This window comes from Protopterus annectens, chromosome 7.part0 (genome assembly GCF_019279795.1).
Source record: "Protopterus annectens isolate FY-2018-M chromosome 7.part0, PAN1.0, whole genome shotgun sequence".
In the NCBI taxonomy this organism is placed as follows: Eukaryota; Metazoa; Chordata; order Ceratodontiformes; family Protopteridae; genus Protopterus; species Protopterus annectens.
Genome location: NC_056739.1, coordinates 854,459,276 through 854,480,381, shown reverse-complemented (window position 1 = coordinate 854,480,381; position 21,106 = coordinate 854,459,276). Strand labels below are relative to the sequence as shown.

Genomic DNA, 21,106 nt, shown 5'->3' with positions numbered 1-21,106 from the left:
CAGACGAGAAAAAACAAAGATGATACTAATTGCCCCGGACTGGCCCCACCAATACTGGTACCCATTGCTAAGGAATATGTCTCAATTCCCAGCTTGGAACTTGCCACAAATACCTCACTTACTGTCTCAGCAAAACAATCAGATCCTGCAGAATCAGCTCCAAACACTGAACCTGGCAGCATGGCTGATCGTGTAGTTATTCAAACCACCTCTCAGTAAACCTGTGATGGATGTCCTTTTGGAAGCCAGAAGGCCTAGTACTAGAAAATCTTATGCTGATAAATGGAAGAGATTCTGTGCTTGGAACCAAGCACAAGGAACTGACACAGCAGAGCCTAATATTCCTCACATTTTACAATACTTGACTGAGATGCTTGACAAAGGCCTATATTTTCATCAATAAAAATCCATGCCTCTGCCATCTCGACTCATTACAAGACAGAGCCACCAATCTTTTCTCATCCTTTGCTAAAGCAGTATCTTAGAGGGGCCAAAAATTTAAGGCCTCTCAAAATATCACCAATTCCTGCATGGGACCTCAATTATGTGTTGGAAAAGCTCACCTTGCCCCCATTTGAACCAGCTGCTACTGCAGATCTAAAGTTCTTATCATGGAAAACAGCTTTTCTCCTGGCAATTACTTCAGCAAGAAGGGTTTCAGAGCTACAGGCTCTCATGGCTGTGTGGAGCCTTTTATCTTATTTTACCCAGACAGGGTGTCCCTCAGGGCCAATCCTTCCTTTATGCCTAAGGTGGTTTCCAGTGTGGCTCTTAACCAAACTATTCATCTGCCAACGTTTTATCCAAACTCAGAACAAGGGGGAGCAGATTCTGCATTACTTGGCCGTACACAGACAAGTAAGATTCTACTTGAGCAGGACTAAAGCTCTAAGAAAAACTGAGCAGCTACTAGTGGTATTTGCTGCAGGATCAGAGGGAAAGGCTGTTTCAAAGCAGACTATTTCAAAGTGGATACGTCACTGCATTAATTTCTGCTACTTTACAACATGGTAAACCGGTGCCCAAGGGCATTAGGTCTCATTCCACCAGGGCTGCAGCTACATTAGCGGCTTTTCTCATAGTGGTACCAACCAAAGACATTCTAGAGGCTGCTACTTGGAGTTCTGTTCACACTTTTACAAAGCATTATCATTTGCCTCTCTAAGTCCAGGGCAGGCTTTGCCACTGCAGTTCTGCAGGGCCTTATAGCCGCCTCTAATGCAGTTTAGCTCCAGCCTCCCATCCATAGCTTTGGGATTCTACCCAAATGTAATGACTGCAACAGTGAAACACGAAGGACATAGTACAGTTGTGTACACTTACCATAAATGTAGATGTTCGAGTGTATTCACTGTTGCAGTCCAGGTTTCCCACCCGCCATCCCCCTTTTATTCTGGATTTTCTCTTTCCTTCACCTTTTTCTACAGCCTTTGTGGTGTATTTGCTTGTAGATGAAGGTAAAGTTTATATTGTTGCATGTATATATAGTTTATATATTTTTTTGCTACCCATTTGGGGGGCACCTGACATCTGAGGCAAGAAAAGCTAAAGAAAATGGCTTTGGCTGCCTGTTTTATACCCCTGATGACCTGACGTTATGGAAGAGGAGACAGCAGTTGACGCAGGACCCAAGACTTTGGAATTCAGGCCGTCTGAGAGCAACTTGCCAGCAGATTACCCAAATGTAATGACTGCAACAGTGAATACACTCGAACATCTACATTTATGTTAAGTGTATACAACTGTACTTTCTCTGCCTTGCCCTTTGGACTCTCCACAGCCCCAAGAGTATTCACCAAATGTCTAGCCCCAGTCATTGGATACTGCAGACTACAGGGCATTCATATTTACCCTTATTTAGACAATCTATCGATCCTACACCAGGATTCTTTCACCCTGTCTCAACATCTGAACTGGATTTGCAGGATTTTGCAAAATCAAGGGTTCACTGTGAATCACTTAAAGTCCCAAATGACTCCCTCACAAGATCTTGTTTTCCTGGGATTCAGGATAAGAACAGACTATGTCAGTCTTTGTCCCTGCCCAGAAAGTGGAATTTCTCACCCAATTTCTCCACTCCCTGCTACCACTACCATCCATGTCAGCCAGAGAATTTTGAGAATCCTGGGATTCATGGCGTCCCTTGATCCCCATGCTCCCTCTAGCCAGGATGCACATGAGGAAGTTTCACTGGGTATTGAGAAATTGTTGGAACCAACACCTTCATCCCTTTGAAGCAAATCTTCCTCTTCTCTCCTTGTTTAAAAAAAGGAACTCAAACTTGGGGATCTCTGCTATCACCCTCAATCAAGGGGTGCATTTACAGATTTTTCCACCCAAACAGCATCTTTACACAGATGCATCAGATCTAGGTTGGGGGGGGGGGGCTGACCTTCACAGTGCCAACATCCAGCATAAAGTACAGGGGGAATGGTCCATTCCAGAAAGAATGACCACATCAATCTAAAAGAATTGAGGCCTTTATTTGGCAATTCAAGGGATCCTTCTGCCAGGCACATTACAGGTCATCACAGACAACATGACATTCCTGTGGTACATAAACAGGGAGGAACAAAAGTCTACCCTCTTTGCAGTCTGGCAGTTCAGACCTGGTCCCTGGCAACAGCACTACAGAAGACAATATGATGACAGACACCCTGAGCAGGACCTTAACACCATTCCACGAATGACTGATTCACAGGGAGGTGTTTCTGGATCTAGTTCACAGGTGAGATATTCTTTAGGCAGATCTGTTTGCCTCCTCCCAGAACAGACAGACCCCCCTCTTTTGCACAAGGCTTCCCCATCCACAAGCCTGGAAGTTGACGCCTTCTCCTGGGAGGGAATGTTCCTTTTTGCCTCCCCCCCCCCATTTCCATTGATTCACACAAGTCCTTCTGAAAATACAGGAGGACAAACCAAAAATCCTGTTGATTACTCCCTTCTGGCCAAGACAGCATTGGTTTCCCCTACTTTTTCATCTAGCCCAGAGCAATCACCACAGGTTACCTCACCACTTCGACCTACTCTCACAAGACAAGGGGGCCCTTATTCATCCCCACCTTCTCAATCTCAATGTGACTGTATGGGTGATAGAGTTTTGATCCCCTTTAGGCAGAGGCTGTACTCAATGTTCTGCATGGGGCCAGAAAACCAAGTACTAGGAGAAACTATTTATTTAAATGGAAAAGATTCTCCAAGTGGTGCTGTAAGAGTAAACAAAGACCCTTCTCAATCTTCTGTTCCACTGGTCCTTTCCAATCCTACCTATGTGAATTGCTACATTAAGGGTTGACTTATTCTTCAGTAAAAGTGCATCTTTCTGCCATTTCAGCTTGCCTTCCCCTGACTCCACTTCTGGCTTCCAGGCTAGATGTCAGACTGTTTTGAAAGGGGTCCTTCATATCAGGCCTCCTCTTATGCCCATTCCCCCACCTTGGGACCTTAACTTTGTGCTGGAAAACTTACACTAGCTCCCTTTGATCCAGCTCATTCTTCCACTTTCAAGTTTTGTACTTGGAAAATAGTCCTGTGGCTCTCATTTCTGCCAGGAGGGTATTCGAGATCCAAGCCCTTATGGCTTCACCTCCTTACCTTGTCTTCCATAAAGATAGGGTTTCTCTAAGGACTAACCCTTCCTTCATGCCAAAAGTAGTTAATGAGATCTCCCTAAATCAGACCATTAACTTGTCTGTCTTCTACCCTCAGCCACAGAACTCCTTAGAAAGGACATTCCATTCTTTGGATGTTCATAGGCAACTGAGACAAGACAAAATCCTTCAGACAGTCTGATCAACTTTTGTCTACTTTCATCCTAGGGCCTTAGGCAAGGCCGTGTCTAAACAGACAATTGCCTCTTGGATTTCTAAGGCTATTGCCTTTTGCTACTCCTTTCATGGAAAACAGTTAAATTCATCTGTCAAAGCCCATTCCACCAGTGCTGTTTCCGCTTCAGCAGCCTTTTTCAAGGGCAGTGATTACTCTTCGCTTCTGGAGGCAGCAACTTGGGCCTCTGTACATACCTCCACCAAGTATTACAAATTGGATTCCATCTCCAGGGCTAGAGCAGGGTTTTCTAGGTCTATTATGCAGGGTCTTATAGACTGTGCTCCCTTACCTGCCACCCACACCACTTCCTAGAGAGGTTTGGTACTCTCCCTAAGATGAAGAATACTGCAACAAGAGAATAGAAGGACATAGAATAGTTGTGTAAGAACTTACCATAACCATAGATGTTCTTCTCTTCCATGTTGCAGTATTCGATCCCGCCCACCTACCCCCTTCTCTTTGACCATATTAGAAACTGGGTCCTTCTCCTGACTACTGACCTTGTGTCTGGGAGGGTTTTATACTACCTTTTACTACTCCTACTCCTGGGGGCTCTCTTTATGCAGCAGCCAGTTCTGATTTGGGTACCTGCAGATGTCACAGATATAGCTGGCGTCAGTTTATGGCTCTTACATGCAATGTCGCACATACCCCTGCTTTCAAGACTTTGGTATACTGTCTGGATGTCTGGTGCTGCAGGCAGCAACTCCCTAAGGTGGAGAATACTGCAGCATGGAAGAGAAGGGCATCTATGGTTATGGTAAGTTCTTACACAACTATTCTTTTCCAAAATTTGGGACAGGTTTGGGATAAGAAGTAATAGTTAAGGAACTACGGAAGATCAAGGCTACACCACCACCTTTCCTGTTTAGTCTGTCACGATGAAGGATGATATAGATCGGTGGGATTATTTCGGTATCTGATATTTGTGGCTTTAGCCATGTTTCAGTAACACCTATAATATCTGGTGAGTATTATAAGCCAGGCTTGAAATTCTGTTATCTTATTGCAGATGCCTACGTACGTTGATAGTTGTAATAAATAGATTGCAAGTGTTGGTAGTTGAAATAGAGAAAGGGGAGGGGTTATGACTTACATTTCTTGCAAGGGAAAGGCCGGGATTTGGATGAATGTCATAGCTTTGACACCATATCAGTAGATGATTTCTAAGGTGTTTAAAAGTAGTGCATTTTAGAGGGAGACTCAGCTGCAGTAGGGAGTGTTATTTTGAAGTTCATATTGTTTGTAATAATTTTAAATCTAGCTATAGATAAAATGTTGCAGTTATATAAGGAAGATGAGATATTTGAGAAGATAGTACATTTGGGTTCTAGTGATGCATTCTGAGTGGGAGTTATGGATAGTGTGAGGTGCATATTTTGAAAAGTGGTGGCATGGGATAGTATGATAAGAGCAGTAGTGTATGTGAAGGTAAGTAGTGATGAAAAGGTTTTAGTCATTTTTTTTAGAGAAAGCTGTATTAGATTTATGAGTGAGTTAAGTTACTATTAATAAGGTATGTAAAGATGAGGTGAATTAAATACTATAGGTTGAAATAAGTTGATAAGTGGGTGTGTGGTTTCTGTGTGGCTGATTGGTTGATGATTTTAATAGGGGTGTGTGGGTATTGTGTGTCTGATTGGTTGATGAGTCTAAGAGGAGCGGTTTTTGGAACTACAAGTTTAAGGAAAGTGGGGGTGGATGAGAATGGGGGTAGAGGAACGGAGCGGGAAGTACCAGAAAATGCGACTGACTGGAAAGAAAAAAAAAACAGTTAGTGAGCCGTATGTACTGATAATAGGGAGCTATTAAGCGTATGTGATAGGATAGCAGCTAGAGATGTAACTCTTTAATGTAAAGTAATGTCTATGTAAAAGGAGCTAGCTTACTGGTAAGTATTTTAAGTGAGTATGTATATAATAGGGCCTATCTACAGGTAAGGGAAAAAAAAGATAAAGGAGGAGGAGAACTAACTGAGTAAACGGAGTGGTAGAAAACTTATAGAGGCTAGATGGGGGATGGGAGTGCAGCAGGAGCGTTGGTTCAGTGAGGTACTTGCAGCCGTACACAGTACAGGTTAATTACAGGAATGTTTGTAAACCAGAAACCTGCATTAATGGAAGTTGAAGGTTTGATGACCATTTTTGGGTGAAGTTGAGTGGGCGAAACTAGCTTCAGGCTGGGCAGCGGTAACATCCTAACTGTTGGCATGTCTGCGTTATTGCATTAATGGAAGTTGAAGGTTTGATGATCATTTTTGGGTGAAGTTGAAATATATAATAGTGAGTTTTAAATATGATCATATTGATGCATGTGTTAAGACTTCATTGAGCCTTCTTCAGAAAAGGATCCACTAAGAGTTAATTTTTTATTGTTGGGAATAATAATATACTGTTTAGATAAACATATATGCTAAGTAGAAATCTACCCAACTTCCCATATTGGGGACCACTTATCAAGCATACTTGATGGAGTAATTTTCTCACTTTCATACTGAAAAGAAATAAAAATCGCTCAAAACCACTCCACTGTCTGCTAGGCATTGTCCTAATGTCTGTGACGCAGGAGAATACCAGCCCATCTTGTAGACATCCAAAGCTCTGGAAGTTAGGCCAGATGAGCACAATCTGCCTGTTGAATTCCTATGTTGTATGTAGAATACTGCAAAACTGGCCCCTTAATGCTATGGTAAGTTGCAGACAAATGTCCATTACATAGCTATGGAAAATACTGTTAAGTTAGAAAACATCATTTCTTAAGAAATGATTAGCATTATCTGGAAGAATTATTGAACAGATCTTGTAATGTTTAATTTCAGAATGTGTGTATAAAAATGAAGGATTACGAGCAGCTAAAGTACCTTGGCAAGAAGATCCCCGTTTCCAAGACAGCAGCTCTGAGGAGGAGGAGGAGGATGAAGGTTCTGAAGACCTAAAAACAGAGCTTTCATCAAAGTAAGACTTGTATAAAAATAATTGAGCTTGCTTGACCTGGTGTGTGTGCTTATTATAAGTAACCATCCCCATCTATGTATGCCAAATTATTCTGACAGTACTCCTGTCCTTTCTCTTCTGCTTCATTCATATGCTGATGGCAGTGGTTTCATACATGGCACTTAGTGCAGAAATAGTCAAAGCAAGATGACCAGGTGTTTATTTTGTAAAGGCTATGTTTGCTGTTTTTATTACTCATTATTCCATAGTCAAACTAGTGTTTCCATGAGTACATCTACATTTGAAGAGATGTTGGACAATGTTACCCTCACCACCTCCTAGCATACATTGAAACTGCATATGTGGACTAACAAGGCATTGCATCAAGCTAGTTGAGAAGGTAAGTTTCATGTATTAAAGAAACATTAAAATGCATAGGAAACGCATTGCAGTGCTGCACAGGAGATTTTGTCTGAAACAATTTACAGCTTTTTGTGTTCTTGAATACTAGTATGAAGTGCTCCTGAAAGATCGTCATCCCTAAAGGTACAGGCTGTGTAACTGGAACCCTGTATGTTGCAGGAATAGATGATCACCTTGTTTTAAATGTTTATTAAATCTGAACATGTTCATAATGCAAAGAGTGGAAAGCATTACCTGCTACAAATATTTCCGTACATCTTTGAAATACAGTCTGTAGCGTATGGGCTATGCTTGAAATAAAACACCATGCCATTATGTGTTTCCTTGGTGTTTGAGTGAAACCCTAATTGAAGTTAGATCATTTGAGAGCTAGAGGAGCCAGATGGAGGAGGGTGGCCAGGGGTGGCTGCCATCTGTCTTTACAGTCTTTTGGGGGGGGGGGGTCTAGGCTGCTGCAATGTGCAGTGCCATCACATACTGGTAAGAGAACTGTATAGCATGCTGTCATGGATTGTGCTTGGCTATGCTAAGCTACATTTTTGCAGCAGCCTTTGTCTAGCTTGTCCAAGAACACACATGCCAGTAGGGGAAGGCATAAAAGGCTTTCACATCAGCTGCTGTAGGAGAGCTTAGATTCATGGATGGAAATACTTGTCATGGCTGCATGTTTGCTGGCCATGTCTTGTAGGGTCATAGGTAAGTACTAGGCTAGCTTCTCTTGTGGAACATTTTAAGCCAAGCCAATTTCCCTTCCAAAGGTGAGAATCAAACCCTGGTACCTTGTGTAAGAAAGGCATGTATCTTAACCACTGTATTAACCCCAGTCCTTTGAATGGCTGTTGTCATAATAACGGGGAAAGAATGGGCAAGTGGCAGCTTAGATGGTCTGCTGGTATGAGGATAAAAATAAAGTTTTCTTTAAAAAGTACCATTAGGAAACGGGTATTACAAAACGTATTGAGAGAGTTTACATCCCCAAGAGTTGACCCATTTGTTAGGGATTTAGGAACCTATGTGGACTGAAACATAATTTTTGACCAACATGTGTCCATTATTATAAGAGAGTCCTTCTACATTGGACAGCTTATAAACAGAGGGATTGTGTCTAGCTGTAGGGATGTCACTGTCCACCTTTACTCAGCCCTTATTAGGCCAGCTATTGAATATAATGCCCCCTTGGCATGCATCTGTCCAGACACATGCAACAATTGGAACACCCACAGCGATAACTTACTAAAAGAATACAAGGCCTAAACCACATGTCCTAAATGGACTGACTCAAAGCCATGACATAGTATTCAGTATACTAAAGACTGCTGAGATGTGACCTGTGTCTGGCATGCAAGGCATTCTCCAACCCAGTACTGATGGCTTTACTGCACATCAGCAAGTCAAATGACATCAGAAATAGTCAGTCTAATTATCTAAACCTCTTCTGAAACATCAATAGAATGGTTTGGGGGGACATGTACATTTCACAGAGGATACCACTGCTCTTGAACATGTTCCCCTTCTGCATAAAACAAAGTTAATCCCTGCCTATATTTAAGTGCAGCTTAGATCTGTGGGTGGGAAACAGAACATTTACCCAAGAACTGACCCATGTACTACTACTGATGGACAGAGGCATCTCCTGAATGCTTTATCTTATGCCTGGATCCCCTCAAATTTTCTGTGGTATGAGTATGATCTTACTTATTTTCAGTAGGTACAATATATAATAACTGACCATGGGATGAGATGGGTAAGGCCAGTCCATAACAAATCGGATAGATTATTTTGAGCAAAAAAGTACATTGGCTAGGATTAAAATGACCTGCAAGGGCAGCTAGCCTAGTATTTACCTGTGAACCTACCAAGTATGCATTTTCACCTAGCTGTTCTGTTAAATAGCACTGATGTTAGTGGGACATTCAGGGCTTTAAATGTACACTGCTGATACCGAAAACATGCAGCAAGCATGTGTATGGCCTCAGTTTCACCGCTAGCCAATTAATATGAAGGACTGTTGGCCTTAAGAGTATAAGGCCATGTGCACACTGATGCCTCAAGTAATAACCTGTACCTACACAAACCAGATAAGCTTTATACCATACAGCCTCAGTTTAGAGTTGTAATCTCTGGTTCTTCTGGATTATACTCTCTTTAAACTGTGCCCCAGTGCAATAATTCCCACAGTAATTTAAATGTGCCCACAATTCTTGTTCACTTGCATTTCTTCATAAGGGATAAATGATAACTCTAACACCCTGTCCTCCCAATTCATCATAATGCTGCCAGTAGCTTGGCTTCTCTGACAAGTTAATAGTACAGATTACTTTTTACCCTTAAAGTTACCCGCGGTGGTGGTGCTGCGGTAGCGTTGTCGCCTTGCAGTAAAACGCTGTCCAGTTCGATTCTCAGCTAGAGCGTCTTCTGCATGGAGACATGCTTGAATGGGCGTACCTTTGTTGAAGGTTGTGCGTCAGGGCTGGTAACTCTGCACGTAAAACTCAACTACCAATCATTAGCGGACGGGAGTTCCGCTGTGGCGACCCCTAACTGGGAAAAGCCGAAATGACACAACGTTTTACCCTTAAAGTAAGACTACCTTTGAGTATTTGAATGGTAGCTTTTAGTTCTGAACACTTGTTCTTCAGTTGGAAGACAGCCAGTGGTTAGTAAACCAGATTCAGTATGCATACCCTTAAGTTCATATATAAATCAAATATTAAGCATTTAAAAACTGAATAGATGTACTTGACTTGAAATGCAAAATTAAGTATTCTACTTTAAAAGCAAATACACATATGGGAGTAGTAATCTTGCAGAATAAATTTAAGACAAAAGTTTTGTGCAGACAGATGACATTGTTAAAGTACAGTTTAAATAAGGGAATTCTACCTTTTTGGCTTGGTCAAGAATGACTCTTCAGGTTGTGTGAATTACTTGTTTGTACCATAAATAGTATGGGGAGACTGCCTGATCAGTCTCAAAGAACAAGGGAAAAAAACATTACATATATCTTTTTTTTGTCAGTTGCATGCATGCAAAACTTTAACGTTACATTGCCTTTAACAAATCAATGTAATTGAAAATTCTGTCATCCCTCTCTTAGAGCTTCACATGAACACATCACAAATATGCATTGTAAAAGATAGGCTATCTGGTCTAAGAATTTATATTTTAACCTTGTACATACTGTCTCACAGACATCCTTGCAAAGACTCATCCCCCAGCCTGAGAAGGCCAGAGCGTACTGTTAATCTGGTTTCCACAGATACCTGGCACAATTTATTAACTTTTTGAAACTAGACTTTTAGCTTAACATAACATGTAATATAACATAACAACATAACATAATATGAAACGTCCTTTAACTCCTTTAGCCCTTACTTGCCCTTTAATTTCCTGTTAGTACAGTATAATCTACTAGTAGAGAGAATGCAGTTGTAAGGCACTTGAAATATAAAGCTACTACTTACCAGGGGCAGCTCGTGCTATAGGACTGCGGGACTGCAGCCCCTCCACCTGTAAAATGGGTCCCCCACCTGTAAAATGGATTAAATAAATTCCCCATTCCCCCCACCGTAGAACATATTAAAATAAAAATTCTCGGACTCTGCTCATGCGTGCTTAGCTCCTGACTGCTGTGTTAGGCAGACCAGAACTCCAAGCACGCTTGCTCAGGCATTCTGAGCTCCAGACTGCTCTGTCAGACAGTCCAGATAGGGAAGGCAGGAAACTCCACCGTTCCAGCCCAGAGGTCTGTGACTGCACAAAGCGGAAGGTCACCAGACTGTATCACCCACAGGCTGGACCAACAGCAGGAGGCTCCAGCCTCCTCACATCTCACAGGAGACCCAACAGTCCATTATGGAGGACCAATCAGGCTGCAGGATCACTACAGAGGAGCTGGTCTGAGGACAGGTGATCACTGCATAGGACATAGCTGAGTATAGAGACAGGTAGGGTGTTTAGGGAGGACAGAGAAATTGTGTGTGTGTGTGTGTGTGTGTGTGTGTGTGTGTGTGTGTGTGTGTGTGTGTATATGTGTAATGCCCCAGTTGCTTCATGGTGGTGGGTAGAGAATAAGGCTTGAACCCTGTACCTTGGGCCCAAGTGACAAGAGCCTGAATTCCCTACCCACCACCATTTGTAAAACATTTGCAGATTTTTGCCTCATATTTGTTCTGTTCCTCATAAAATCTGTGGTTTCTGTATTTTTGTTACTTTACTTAACACAGCCAGTAGTGCAGTGGTGCACTGGTAGCAGTATTGCCCGACAGCTATGGGTTGTCTGGATTGATTTTTGGCTGGGGTGCCTTCTGTGTGGAGTCTGCATGTCCTCCCTGTGTTTGTGTGGGTTTACTCTGGTGTCCTCAGTGGGTATTTGTCCCTATTTTTTGGACTGCATTCCCCCATTATTGGCTTTGTCCAGGTTTTTTGTGCCAAGGTTGAGAGCTATGGTGATAACTGAACTCACTGAATATGTTTGGGGGCTGTATTCCCCCATTATTGGCTTTGTTCAGGTGTTTTGTGCTAAGATGTTGACAGCTATGGTGAGAACTTAATTCACTAAATGGTAGCCATTTAAGTTTCAGTCTTCCTTCCTTTCTTTCATAAAAAATAGATGATTTGGCGTAGTGGTATGTTGCTCTGGCTGTTTTGCACAGGGTCCTGGGTTCAGTACTTGGCAGGGAAATGTATGGTGGTAACTCAGCATTTTATTCTAGCAACTTTCCAACATTATACAAACAATGTTTAAAATGTGTCCCTGTTTTTTGGGCTTTTGTCCCCCCCCCCCCCCCCAAATACATTTTGGCTTTTTCCAGATTTCTTGTGCTGCAAAGTTCAGAGATACAGCTGAGTGTCGAGTAGATTTTACAAGGAGCTGAGAGCTGCAGGGGAACAAAAGTTTAGTGCTGCGTATGCAGCGTCTGCTTGCATTGTAAACAGCACAACAGGTAGTGTACTTGCTTTTGATGCAGAAGGCTGTGGGTTCTCCTCCCACAGTAGATAGATCCATTGCTGATACTGTAACTCTGTTGTAAAGGGGACGGATGCTGCAGTCCTCTTTGGCGAATATGCATAGTAACTATGAACCTGTTATCAGTTTGCCATCCATTCCCTATTGTGATATTACTAGCATTATCATTTTTTAATGCAACATAGGCAATTTATTCCTCAAAGGCAACAGGCACTTTATTTGTAGATGAAACAATGACATATAAAGTTGTTTGCTAGCAGTAACCTCTTCATTAGTTAACAGATTTCTTTAATGTGGAATTATTTAGATGACTTTTGCTTCTTGAGATCGTTCATATTTACTGATACTGGTGGACTGTAGAAGTTTGAGTAGACTTTTATGATGGAAATGTTCTGAACTGGGCAGTTTTGTCATTATTGGTGCATGCATTTTGTTTCATTGTTTACTGGAAAAATGTTCAAAACAATAAATTTAAAATGCCCTCTAACAACTGTAGTGTATTGTACAAGGAATATAATTTAATACAGTCAGGAAGGTATATCAAAGAGCATGTGTATGTTTCGTGTTCAAGGGGCCTATGATTTGAAAACAGCCCAAAATTAATCTTTATCTGCCACTGTCAAAATGTATTTTCTTTGAATGTGGGTTTCAATGCTGTTTCAATGAATGTGAGTTTCAAGGGCAGAGAAGTTTTAATGCTACGTCTATTTTCATTGTAAGACTGCATTGCTTTGTTTTCATTGTGAGACTGCATTGCTTTGTTTAGCAGATATCTATTAGGGTTTATGCTGTAAAATATAAAAAAAAACTTTCAAATGAAATCCATATAATCGCAGAAGTAAAGCAGTATGCACATTACAGTGTTTATGGCAAATGGGGCGAAATAACCAAGGAATGGGACATTGGAATGGCTGCAGGGGGGTATGCTCCATTCAACCATGATTTTGTGAGGGGGGGGTGCAGCAAACTCAGACAGCCCCGGCTGAACTATAACTCTCAACTGTCCAGAATTTTGCAGAATGAATAGATTTTTGCTTCTTATTTTTGGTTTGTTCCTCATAAAATTTGTGGTTTTCTGCCAAATCATTTAGGAATGAAGTCACTAAATAATGACAGACATTAAGTTTCAGACGTCATAACCTTCAGAAAAATGCATGCTAAAGCAAGACATGTTATTCTATCAACTGTCTTTTTCGTACTGTTTGTATGTTCCCCCAATATATTTGGCCTTATCCAGATTTCCGGCATTAAGAGGTTGAGAGGTACGTGCAAATAAATCGCTTTATAGAATTAGGAATATCGAAACCTCTCAACTGTCTCCAATTTTGGCTCAAAATGTTGCTCTCCCCCTAATAATCCCTCTGCAAAATGGCAATTTTGGAAGAAAACGTTGAGGGTTTGCAATTATAAATAACTGCAATGATCAAAGTTATAGATTACTTTTATTTCAGAAATGCATGTAGATGCTCTTATTTTGTCAGCTGTTCAAGTTAACAGTACTAATTTTAAAAAGGTGTCCCTTCTTTGACAGGTTCCCATCTGTATTGTGTGGCAATTTTATATTTTTGCATAACATATTTGGTCTGTTTTTCATAAAATTGTGGTTTCCTGGCAAATTAGTAGCAAATCATTAAAGATTGAAGTTAGAAAATAATGGCAGACATTTGAGTTTCAGATTTCATACCCTTCAAAAATTCATACTAATGCAAGATCTACTACTATTCTATTTTCTTTCTAAGTTTATAAGAGCAATATTTAAAAATTGTCTTTATTTTTGGGCCTGTGTCCCACTTCTATGTATGGCTTCGTCCAGATTTCTTGCTCTGAGGTTGAGAGGTATGAGTGTCATCACCGTCAGCCAGAGACATTTCAAACTGTGACCTACTTGTTGCACTCCACTCCCCATTGTAGTGGCTCTGGATGTGTCCGAGCAAGGCAAGGAGCAGTTATACAGTGTAAGTGTGTAAAGTATTCCCCCATCCAAGGTAAACTACAAGTATGACCGTGGCTTTTCATCTGTCCTTGATTTTGCAGAATGTTCTGGTTTTCTGTCATATTTTTATACTGTTGATTTATGCTTATTATTCAGAAAATGCATGCTGTTGCAGTGCCCTGTTGCTCTGTATTAAAGTAGCAATGCTTTAATGACCATTAGGTAATCTTGGCAGAGATTGTAAGATGCAAGTAAGCTTTAATAAGCATACTGTTAAAGAATTACCAACACTGAAAGCCTTTTCATTGTTGCCATGCAGAGAATATTTACATAACTAGATAACGTATAAGCCTTTGGTATTGAAATGCATATGACAGTATTTGTAATAAAGGGACAGGATTACAGTATTTTCAGAAGCTCATTACATTTGTTGGAGCCTTGCAGTTATCTTTGCAGGCTTTACCCGTAAACTAAACAGAATGCCAATCTATCATGTGTGGTCCATAACTTGTGCAGTAATCCTTTAAGCAATTTATCTTGAGCTTGTTTCTTGTTCGCTGTTCATTTTTTACTTTGATCATGTGTTATCCATGAAACAAGTAGATAGTTGTTGTCAGGCAGCAGGTCTTTTTTGGATAAGAAACATTTTTACAAGTGGGGATATCACAGAGATTGCTACTTTCAGCATGTTACTTGGTAATTTTATAAAGCTGAATATAAATTATAATTACAACTGCATCGCAAGGAGAAGTGGTTTGAGCTGAGTGCTGCTTGTTTTTTTTATACTTGATTTTGACTGGCATTCCAGTAATATATTTAAAAAGCAATTTATTTTTTCATGTCTTACAACCTTTGTGTTTCCATCTAGATATTAAGTAATTGTCATGTAGCCAATGCATTGAAATATTTTTTTCTTCTGCACTTCATTTTGTCTTGATTGGACTCTCATAATGACGGTTTGGCACCCAGTGCAGCGTATTTAATTAAAGTTCTAGTTGTGGTTTTGAGCATAGCTCCACCCCTTTCTAGTTGGTCACACCCCTTCCCATTGGCCCCACCCATTCAGCTGTCTCTTACAGCCCCTCTTTAATTTGAAGTCACCAGCTGCCACTGCTACTTACAGTGGATAAAAAAAATGTACATACCCCTGTTAAAATGCCAGGTTTTTGTGATATAAAAAATGAGACCACAATAAATCATTTCAAAACGTTTCCCACCTTTAATGTGACCTATAACCTGTACAATTCGATTGAAAAGCAAACAAATCTGTTGGGGGAAAAAATATAAAAAATGAAAAGCTTACAGTACACTGGTTGCATAAGTGTGTGCACACCCTTAAACTAATACTTTGTTGTGTATGTACACCCTTAAACTAATACTTTGTTGAAGCACCTTTTGATTTAATAACATTGTCTTCTTGGGTACACACTTGCCATCAATTAAAGAGACTGATTAACCCCAAAAAAGTTCAGTTGTCCTTGTAGGATTTTCCTGACATTTACTCAGTTGCCTGCTACAGCAAAAGCCATGGTTCGCAGAGAGCTTGCAAAGCATCAAAGGTATCTTATTGTTGAAAGGTATCACTCAGGAGAAGGGTACAAAAAAATTACCACAGCATTTGGATATACCATGGAACACAGTGAAGACATTTATCAAAAAGTGGAGAAAATATGGGACAACAGTGATGTTGCAAAGAAATGGACATCCCTCCAAAATTGATGAAAAGACTAGACAAAATGGTCAGGGAGACTGCCAAGAGACCCACAAAAACACTGAAGGAGCTGCAGGAATTTCTGGCAACTGCTGGATGTTCTTTGTGTTTCACTGTTGCAGTCATTACATTTGGGTAATCTGCTGGCAGGTTGCTCTCAGTCGGCCTGTTTAACAAAGTCTTGGGTCCTGCTTCGGTTGCTGTCCCTTCTTCCATGATGTCAGGTTGTCAGGGGTATAAAACATGCAGCCGACGCCATTACATCAGTCTTTCTCGTTGCGCGGTGCAGAAGCAGTTCACAAGTGCCGGTCGTCCGACTCCTGAAATTTTCGTTTTCGAGTTTCAGAACCGAAGTCTTCAACTAAAAAGCTAAGTACCCCATTGGGGAAACTTTTCCTTGCTCCTTACCGATGTCAGTAAAAGTTAATAATTGCATTACTTGTAGGAAGCAAATACCTCATAAGGATTTTCATTTGTACTGTATTCCTTGCCTAGGCCCTGACCACAATGTACCTTGTTGTCAGTTTTGTGCTAGATTTAATCAACGCACTATTAAACGTTGGTATATTTTTGCTTCTAAATATTTTGGCTCACGATTCATCTATCCAGAAATATCGTCAGTTAGCATTCCGACTACCAGAATACCTAAAAAATGCAAAGAAAAAGACAAAGACAGGCTGTCGAGGTCCAGAACTGACGACGCTTCTCCTAAGCCAGTCGCTAGTTCGCCGGTACTCAGGTGCTTTCGCAGCCCCTGATACCCGTTACTTTTGATTCTCAGGCTTCTACTTGGACCCATTCGGAGTCCGATATGCCATGGGATGCTTTAACTCATTAACCCCGACTACCGTCTCATAGCGCCTCTGTGCTTACATCCGAGTGCGCTATGAGACGATAGCAATTACAAGCTGTTACCCCCGAGTGCCTTCCACAAGCAAGTGAAACTTCAGTGCAGATTTGTAGCACAGCTTATTGTAAAACATGCTGAAATCGTAGCTGAGCTTATAATGCACAATATACAGTTACGATTCAGCATGTTTTTACATTAAGGTTTCATTAAACTTTTAGTCGAAAATCCCATTTTAAAGTTGTTGATAATGCAAGTGGTGGCAGCCAATCGGATTCTTGCAATCCAAGCAACCACTTGCCTAACAACTCCACCCCCAACTTTATTTTCTTTTGTTTTTCCCCAATAAATAGAGGTTCCAGCAGCAGGTATTTCCCTTTTGTTCCTGATATTTGGAGATTTTACCTGCTGCTGGATCCCTCTATTTGATTTGCGCACTCACCGATTGCAGAAAGATCGTTGAGAGACACACCGGTTTGGCGGTTGGAGTTCCCGTTTGTATTTTCCTCGGCTTGATTTAACTGCATCCAGGTTCAATTTGGCCCAAGAACTGCTTCTTTTTTGTGCTGGTAAGTTATCCCATATGACAGAATAGCTTCATGTACAAATCATCAGCAGACATGACATTCTACCTAAACTTTATTACTTCCATTGGTTACCCGTCCTGTATGCGGTGTATAGTAAGTCTGAGTTTAGAGCTTATACATTTATTTATGGTTAGAGCTTATACATTTATTTATGGTTAAATTTATTTAGCGCTGTTTGCTTAACTGGGGGGGGTTGTAGCTAATGTTTACATACTGAATGTTGTGCAATATACTCTAGCTTAATGGAAGCCAGTTAGGTTTATGAATTGTTGTATATTCACTTTGTACGATCTGGTGTTTTCTTTATTCAAATGTTTATGTGAAATGATCTTTATATGGCAATATGTTTTCGATGGGTGTTAGTTTTAAAGTGCAAGACGTGGAAAAAAGATGAGTCCCAGAATAATTGTTTTAGCAATTATGTTAGCTGTGGTATATTATTATTTTGTGGGCGGTTCGTGTTTGAGAAAGCAAGTGTTTCAGAAGGTCAGGAGAATTGACATTGAGTTTGCGGACGTATGCTGAATGAAAAAGGATAACTTACGTATTCAGTAATGTTGCAGGAGTGTACACTGCTTCTTTATTCAGGTGTGATTTTCTTTGGTTCAGGACGATTTCCTCATTCGGTCGCTGTTTATTTAAAAACCCTGCTTGCATTTTTAGTGTTGATTTTAATTTGTCAAAAGGACTGGAACACTGACCGATGAGAACCTGCGTTTTTCAGGTTCAGCCCAGGGATATTAAGAATAGTCTAATAGGGTGAAATCACACAAAATAAATCTAATGTACAAGCAAAGTAGACGAGTCTTTACAGTATAGTTATTGAGAATGGACGTTTATGTCAAAACACACAGTCGATTGGCAAGCAATGTTTCAAACGTGCTTGCTAAGCTGGGGTATGGCAGTCGAAGGTAGAGGATTGAAAAATATAAGTCGTAATGACTTGGCGAAGGAGAGAAGAATCAGTAAAAGAGCAGTTCGAGTCTGGTTCACTGTTAACATTATGGGGGCCCCTAACAAGTTTCGAGTTTGGATCCTGGGAGCTCCAGCTCTCCACTTATTTATCCAGCACTACCTTCTCAGTCAGTAGCTTCCCATTCTCTCCTACGTCATGTGATCTAGTTCTTCCTCTTTTTGGTACATGCAAGTTTCTTTGCTTTAGGTAATTTTTGTACAGGTACAGTTCATTCTCAAGTAACACAGACATGCTGGCAAACTTGTGAACGTAGTCCATACCAGGGTAGCCAGCTACATAGAAAGCAAGCCACTCTTGTCATTCATACCCATGTCTGTTAATAAGGTTCATTTGATAAGTACCATGGTAGTCCTAAAGTATTAATCGTGCCGTTGCCTGTTACGTGAGGATTTTCTTCTGACTGACCAACCCATTCCGTCCAATAGCCATTCATGGAGTTATTCATGTACAAATTAAGAATAGTTTGTAAAAATAAATAACTTGAATAACGGAGGTTCTGAAGTCACCACCTCAAGATCTCAGTTTTTGTTCAATTATAGCTTTACTGTAGAAGTAGATTAGAAAAATTGCCCATCTCATTTATTAGGTATTCAAGATTGCTGTATTAGCTTTTGTTGGTTTGACAATCGTAACAAAAATAAAGCGACTTGTTGTGGTTGTTGGGGCACACAGGGACTGTAGGATTCACTGGCCCCTAAAACAGATTAACAGGGTAAGTGAGGAGAACTTAGCTTTGCAGGTTGTAGAGGGGGAGAAAAGTTTTTTTAAGGCAGTGTGTGAATATTAAGTGGGGAGGAATTATTTTGTTGAAGTTAGAAGTCCTGCCTGGGTTTTAGTTGCTTAGCAGGAGTTCAGAGTTAAAGTAATGAAATGAGGGGTGTGTCTGTGTTGTTCTCCGATGTTGCAAGTAATTGTAAGTGGCCATGTTTTATAAGTGGGTTTTAAAATTGCATCTAAGTTTTGTGTAAGAAGATTTTATCTCTTATGGCTGTTGGGGACAGATTCCCATACTTAAGTTTTTGTCGAATTAAGGGTTTATTAAAATGGGAGCACTTAGTGGTTGGACATTTAGGGAATAAGCACCATTCATCTAGATGTTAGAATTAACTTGAATTCAGACGTTTGAAAAGTAGACAGCCTAAAAGTAAGTCAAGCCTTTGCTGGCTTGACAAACCATTTGGCTTTTTTTGAGAATGAAATAATGGTGTTTGTGGACTCGCATATTCTGTTTGAGGTAGTTTTGTAATGATTTTAAGACTTTTTTTTTTTTTTAAGAGGTGGAGGCAGTGGATTCATGTTGATTGACAGCATTACATGCAGCTGCAGTCAGCAAAGAAATCTGTCTGAAACAAAGCAAATGAACATCAAAGGAAGTATTTTTTTCAGGAGAGCAAGTCTCCCTATGTTCTTGCAAAAGTGTGGGAGTGAGGGAAGCAAGCCCCCCCCCCCCAAAAAAAAAAAAAAAAACATGCGTACACCGTCTTCAAGGTTGCACAATAGTGAAAGGAGGATGTTTTGACAAATTTCAGCTTTTGGCAAAACATGTCAGTGTTAATTGACATTGACACATTCCCGTAGCAGTGGTGGGTAATCGGTATTCTAACTGTGGTTGCAGACTCTTTTGCTGTTCTAACAGCTGAGGAAAGTAGGTAGGAAGATTCTCAGAACTGGTACAGTAACTGGATCTTAAACTTGGTTTCTTGGATGTGATATTAGAAGAATGTTCGCTTTTAGTAGCCACAACCCTGGGTACTTAACGGAGTTATGAACAAGGATGATCTAGCTGGGAGTCTGTAATAGCTTTTGAACAGTACCCAAAGATCACAGATTTGTTTTTTGTAGAGTGAAGGATACCACCTTTTTTGGAGTCAAGAATGAGTTTCCCTCAAACAAGCCAATTTGCAGCAGATGTAATATTTTCTAGTTGGAACGTTTCTGTTTATTATTTTGCAATCATGTAGTCAACCATATTATTGGCACACAGTATTTAGGGGAGATTTAAGTATCATTTGGAAGTTTTAAGGTAGAGTGAGAAGAGGATTTGGGAAAGACTAATTCCTAGGCACCCCTTTTTGAGGTGGTATACAGAATCAGATGTGGTCTTAAACTTTGAGGGGCTTTGAAAGTAATTCCTGTAGCTGTAAGAAATGGAAATTTGACTGCAGTAATGGGTAAATTAATTATTTTCACTTGGCAACTTGTTTAAATAAAAATGTAAGCAGTCAGTTTGTGATACATAATCAGGACTACAGAATTGTTTCGAATGCATGAATTTGAAGTATTCATTTGGTAGGGGTGAATTCACTTTATTTTTTACCTGTTGGATTTTGTTAGGGTGAAATGATTTATTTAAACATTTTTGCAGGCATGCATCCCATGTCCCACCACAACCATTAATCTGACTGCTGCTGACATTTAACAGCAAGGCTTGCCCTTCAAAGTCAAAAGATAGGTAGCTTGGCTGCATGTGATACAGCATAGAGACTAGACTGCAGAGAAGGGCTAGGGAAGAGTGGAAGAGTACACATTTGCCAAGACTCTTTTCCCCCTTTTTATTTTTAAGGAAGACATTGCCGGAAACGCAGCTGGTAAATTCAAGTCATAATAAGCTAGACAGTGACATGACTGAACAAGGAGCGAGTTTGGTGGTGTAACATTTGTATATATTCTTTAATTGGCACTTGTAACATTGTTCGTAGACCCATAAGTATGTCCTGTGGACTGTTTTGTGTGAATGTAAGGAGAAAGTGTTGGAAGTCACCACATCTGTTCATGGTTACTCCTCCTTGATGGGAAGTTGCAGTATAACAGCATATTGTAGGCTGTCTGAAGACTACAGCATGATTAGGGTTTTCTGGCCTTTGTCAGTAATGTGTGCAACTTAGGTGGGAGGAAGGGC

General features: G+C 40.5%; 1 protein-coding gene across 2 annotated transcripts in view; it reads left to right on the top strand.

The window, feature by feature from the left end:
- The window catches only part of NOL8 (nucleolar protein 8), a 1,174,909-nt gene that overhangs the window by 953,757 nt on the left and 200,046 nt on the right, over positions 1–21,106 (top strand). For both annotated transcript variants that reach the window (XM_044077406.1, XM_044077405.1), the window contains exon 14: positions 6,647–6,782. In XM_044077406.1, the coding sequence (XP_043933341.1) occupies positions 6,647–6,782 (136 nt within the window). The remainder of the gene's footprint in view (positions 1–6,646; positions 6,783–21,106) is intronic.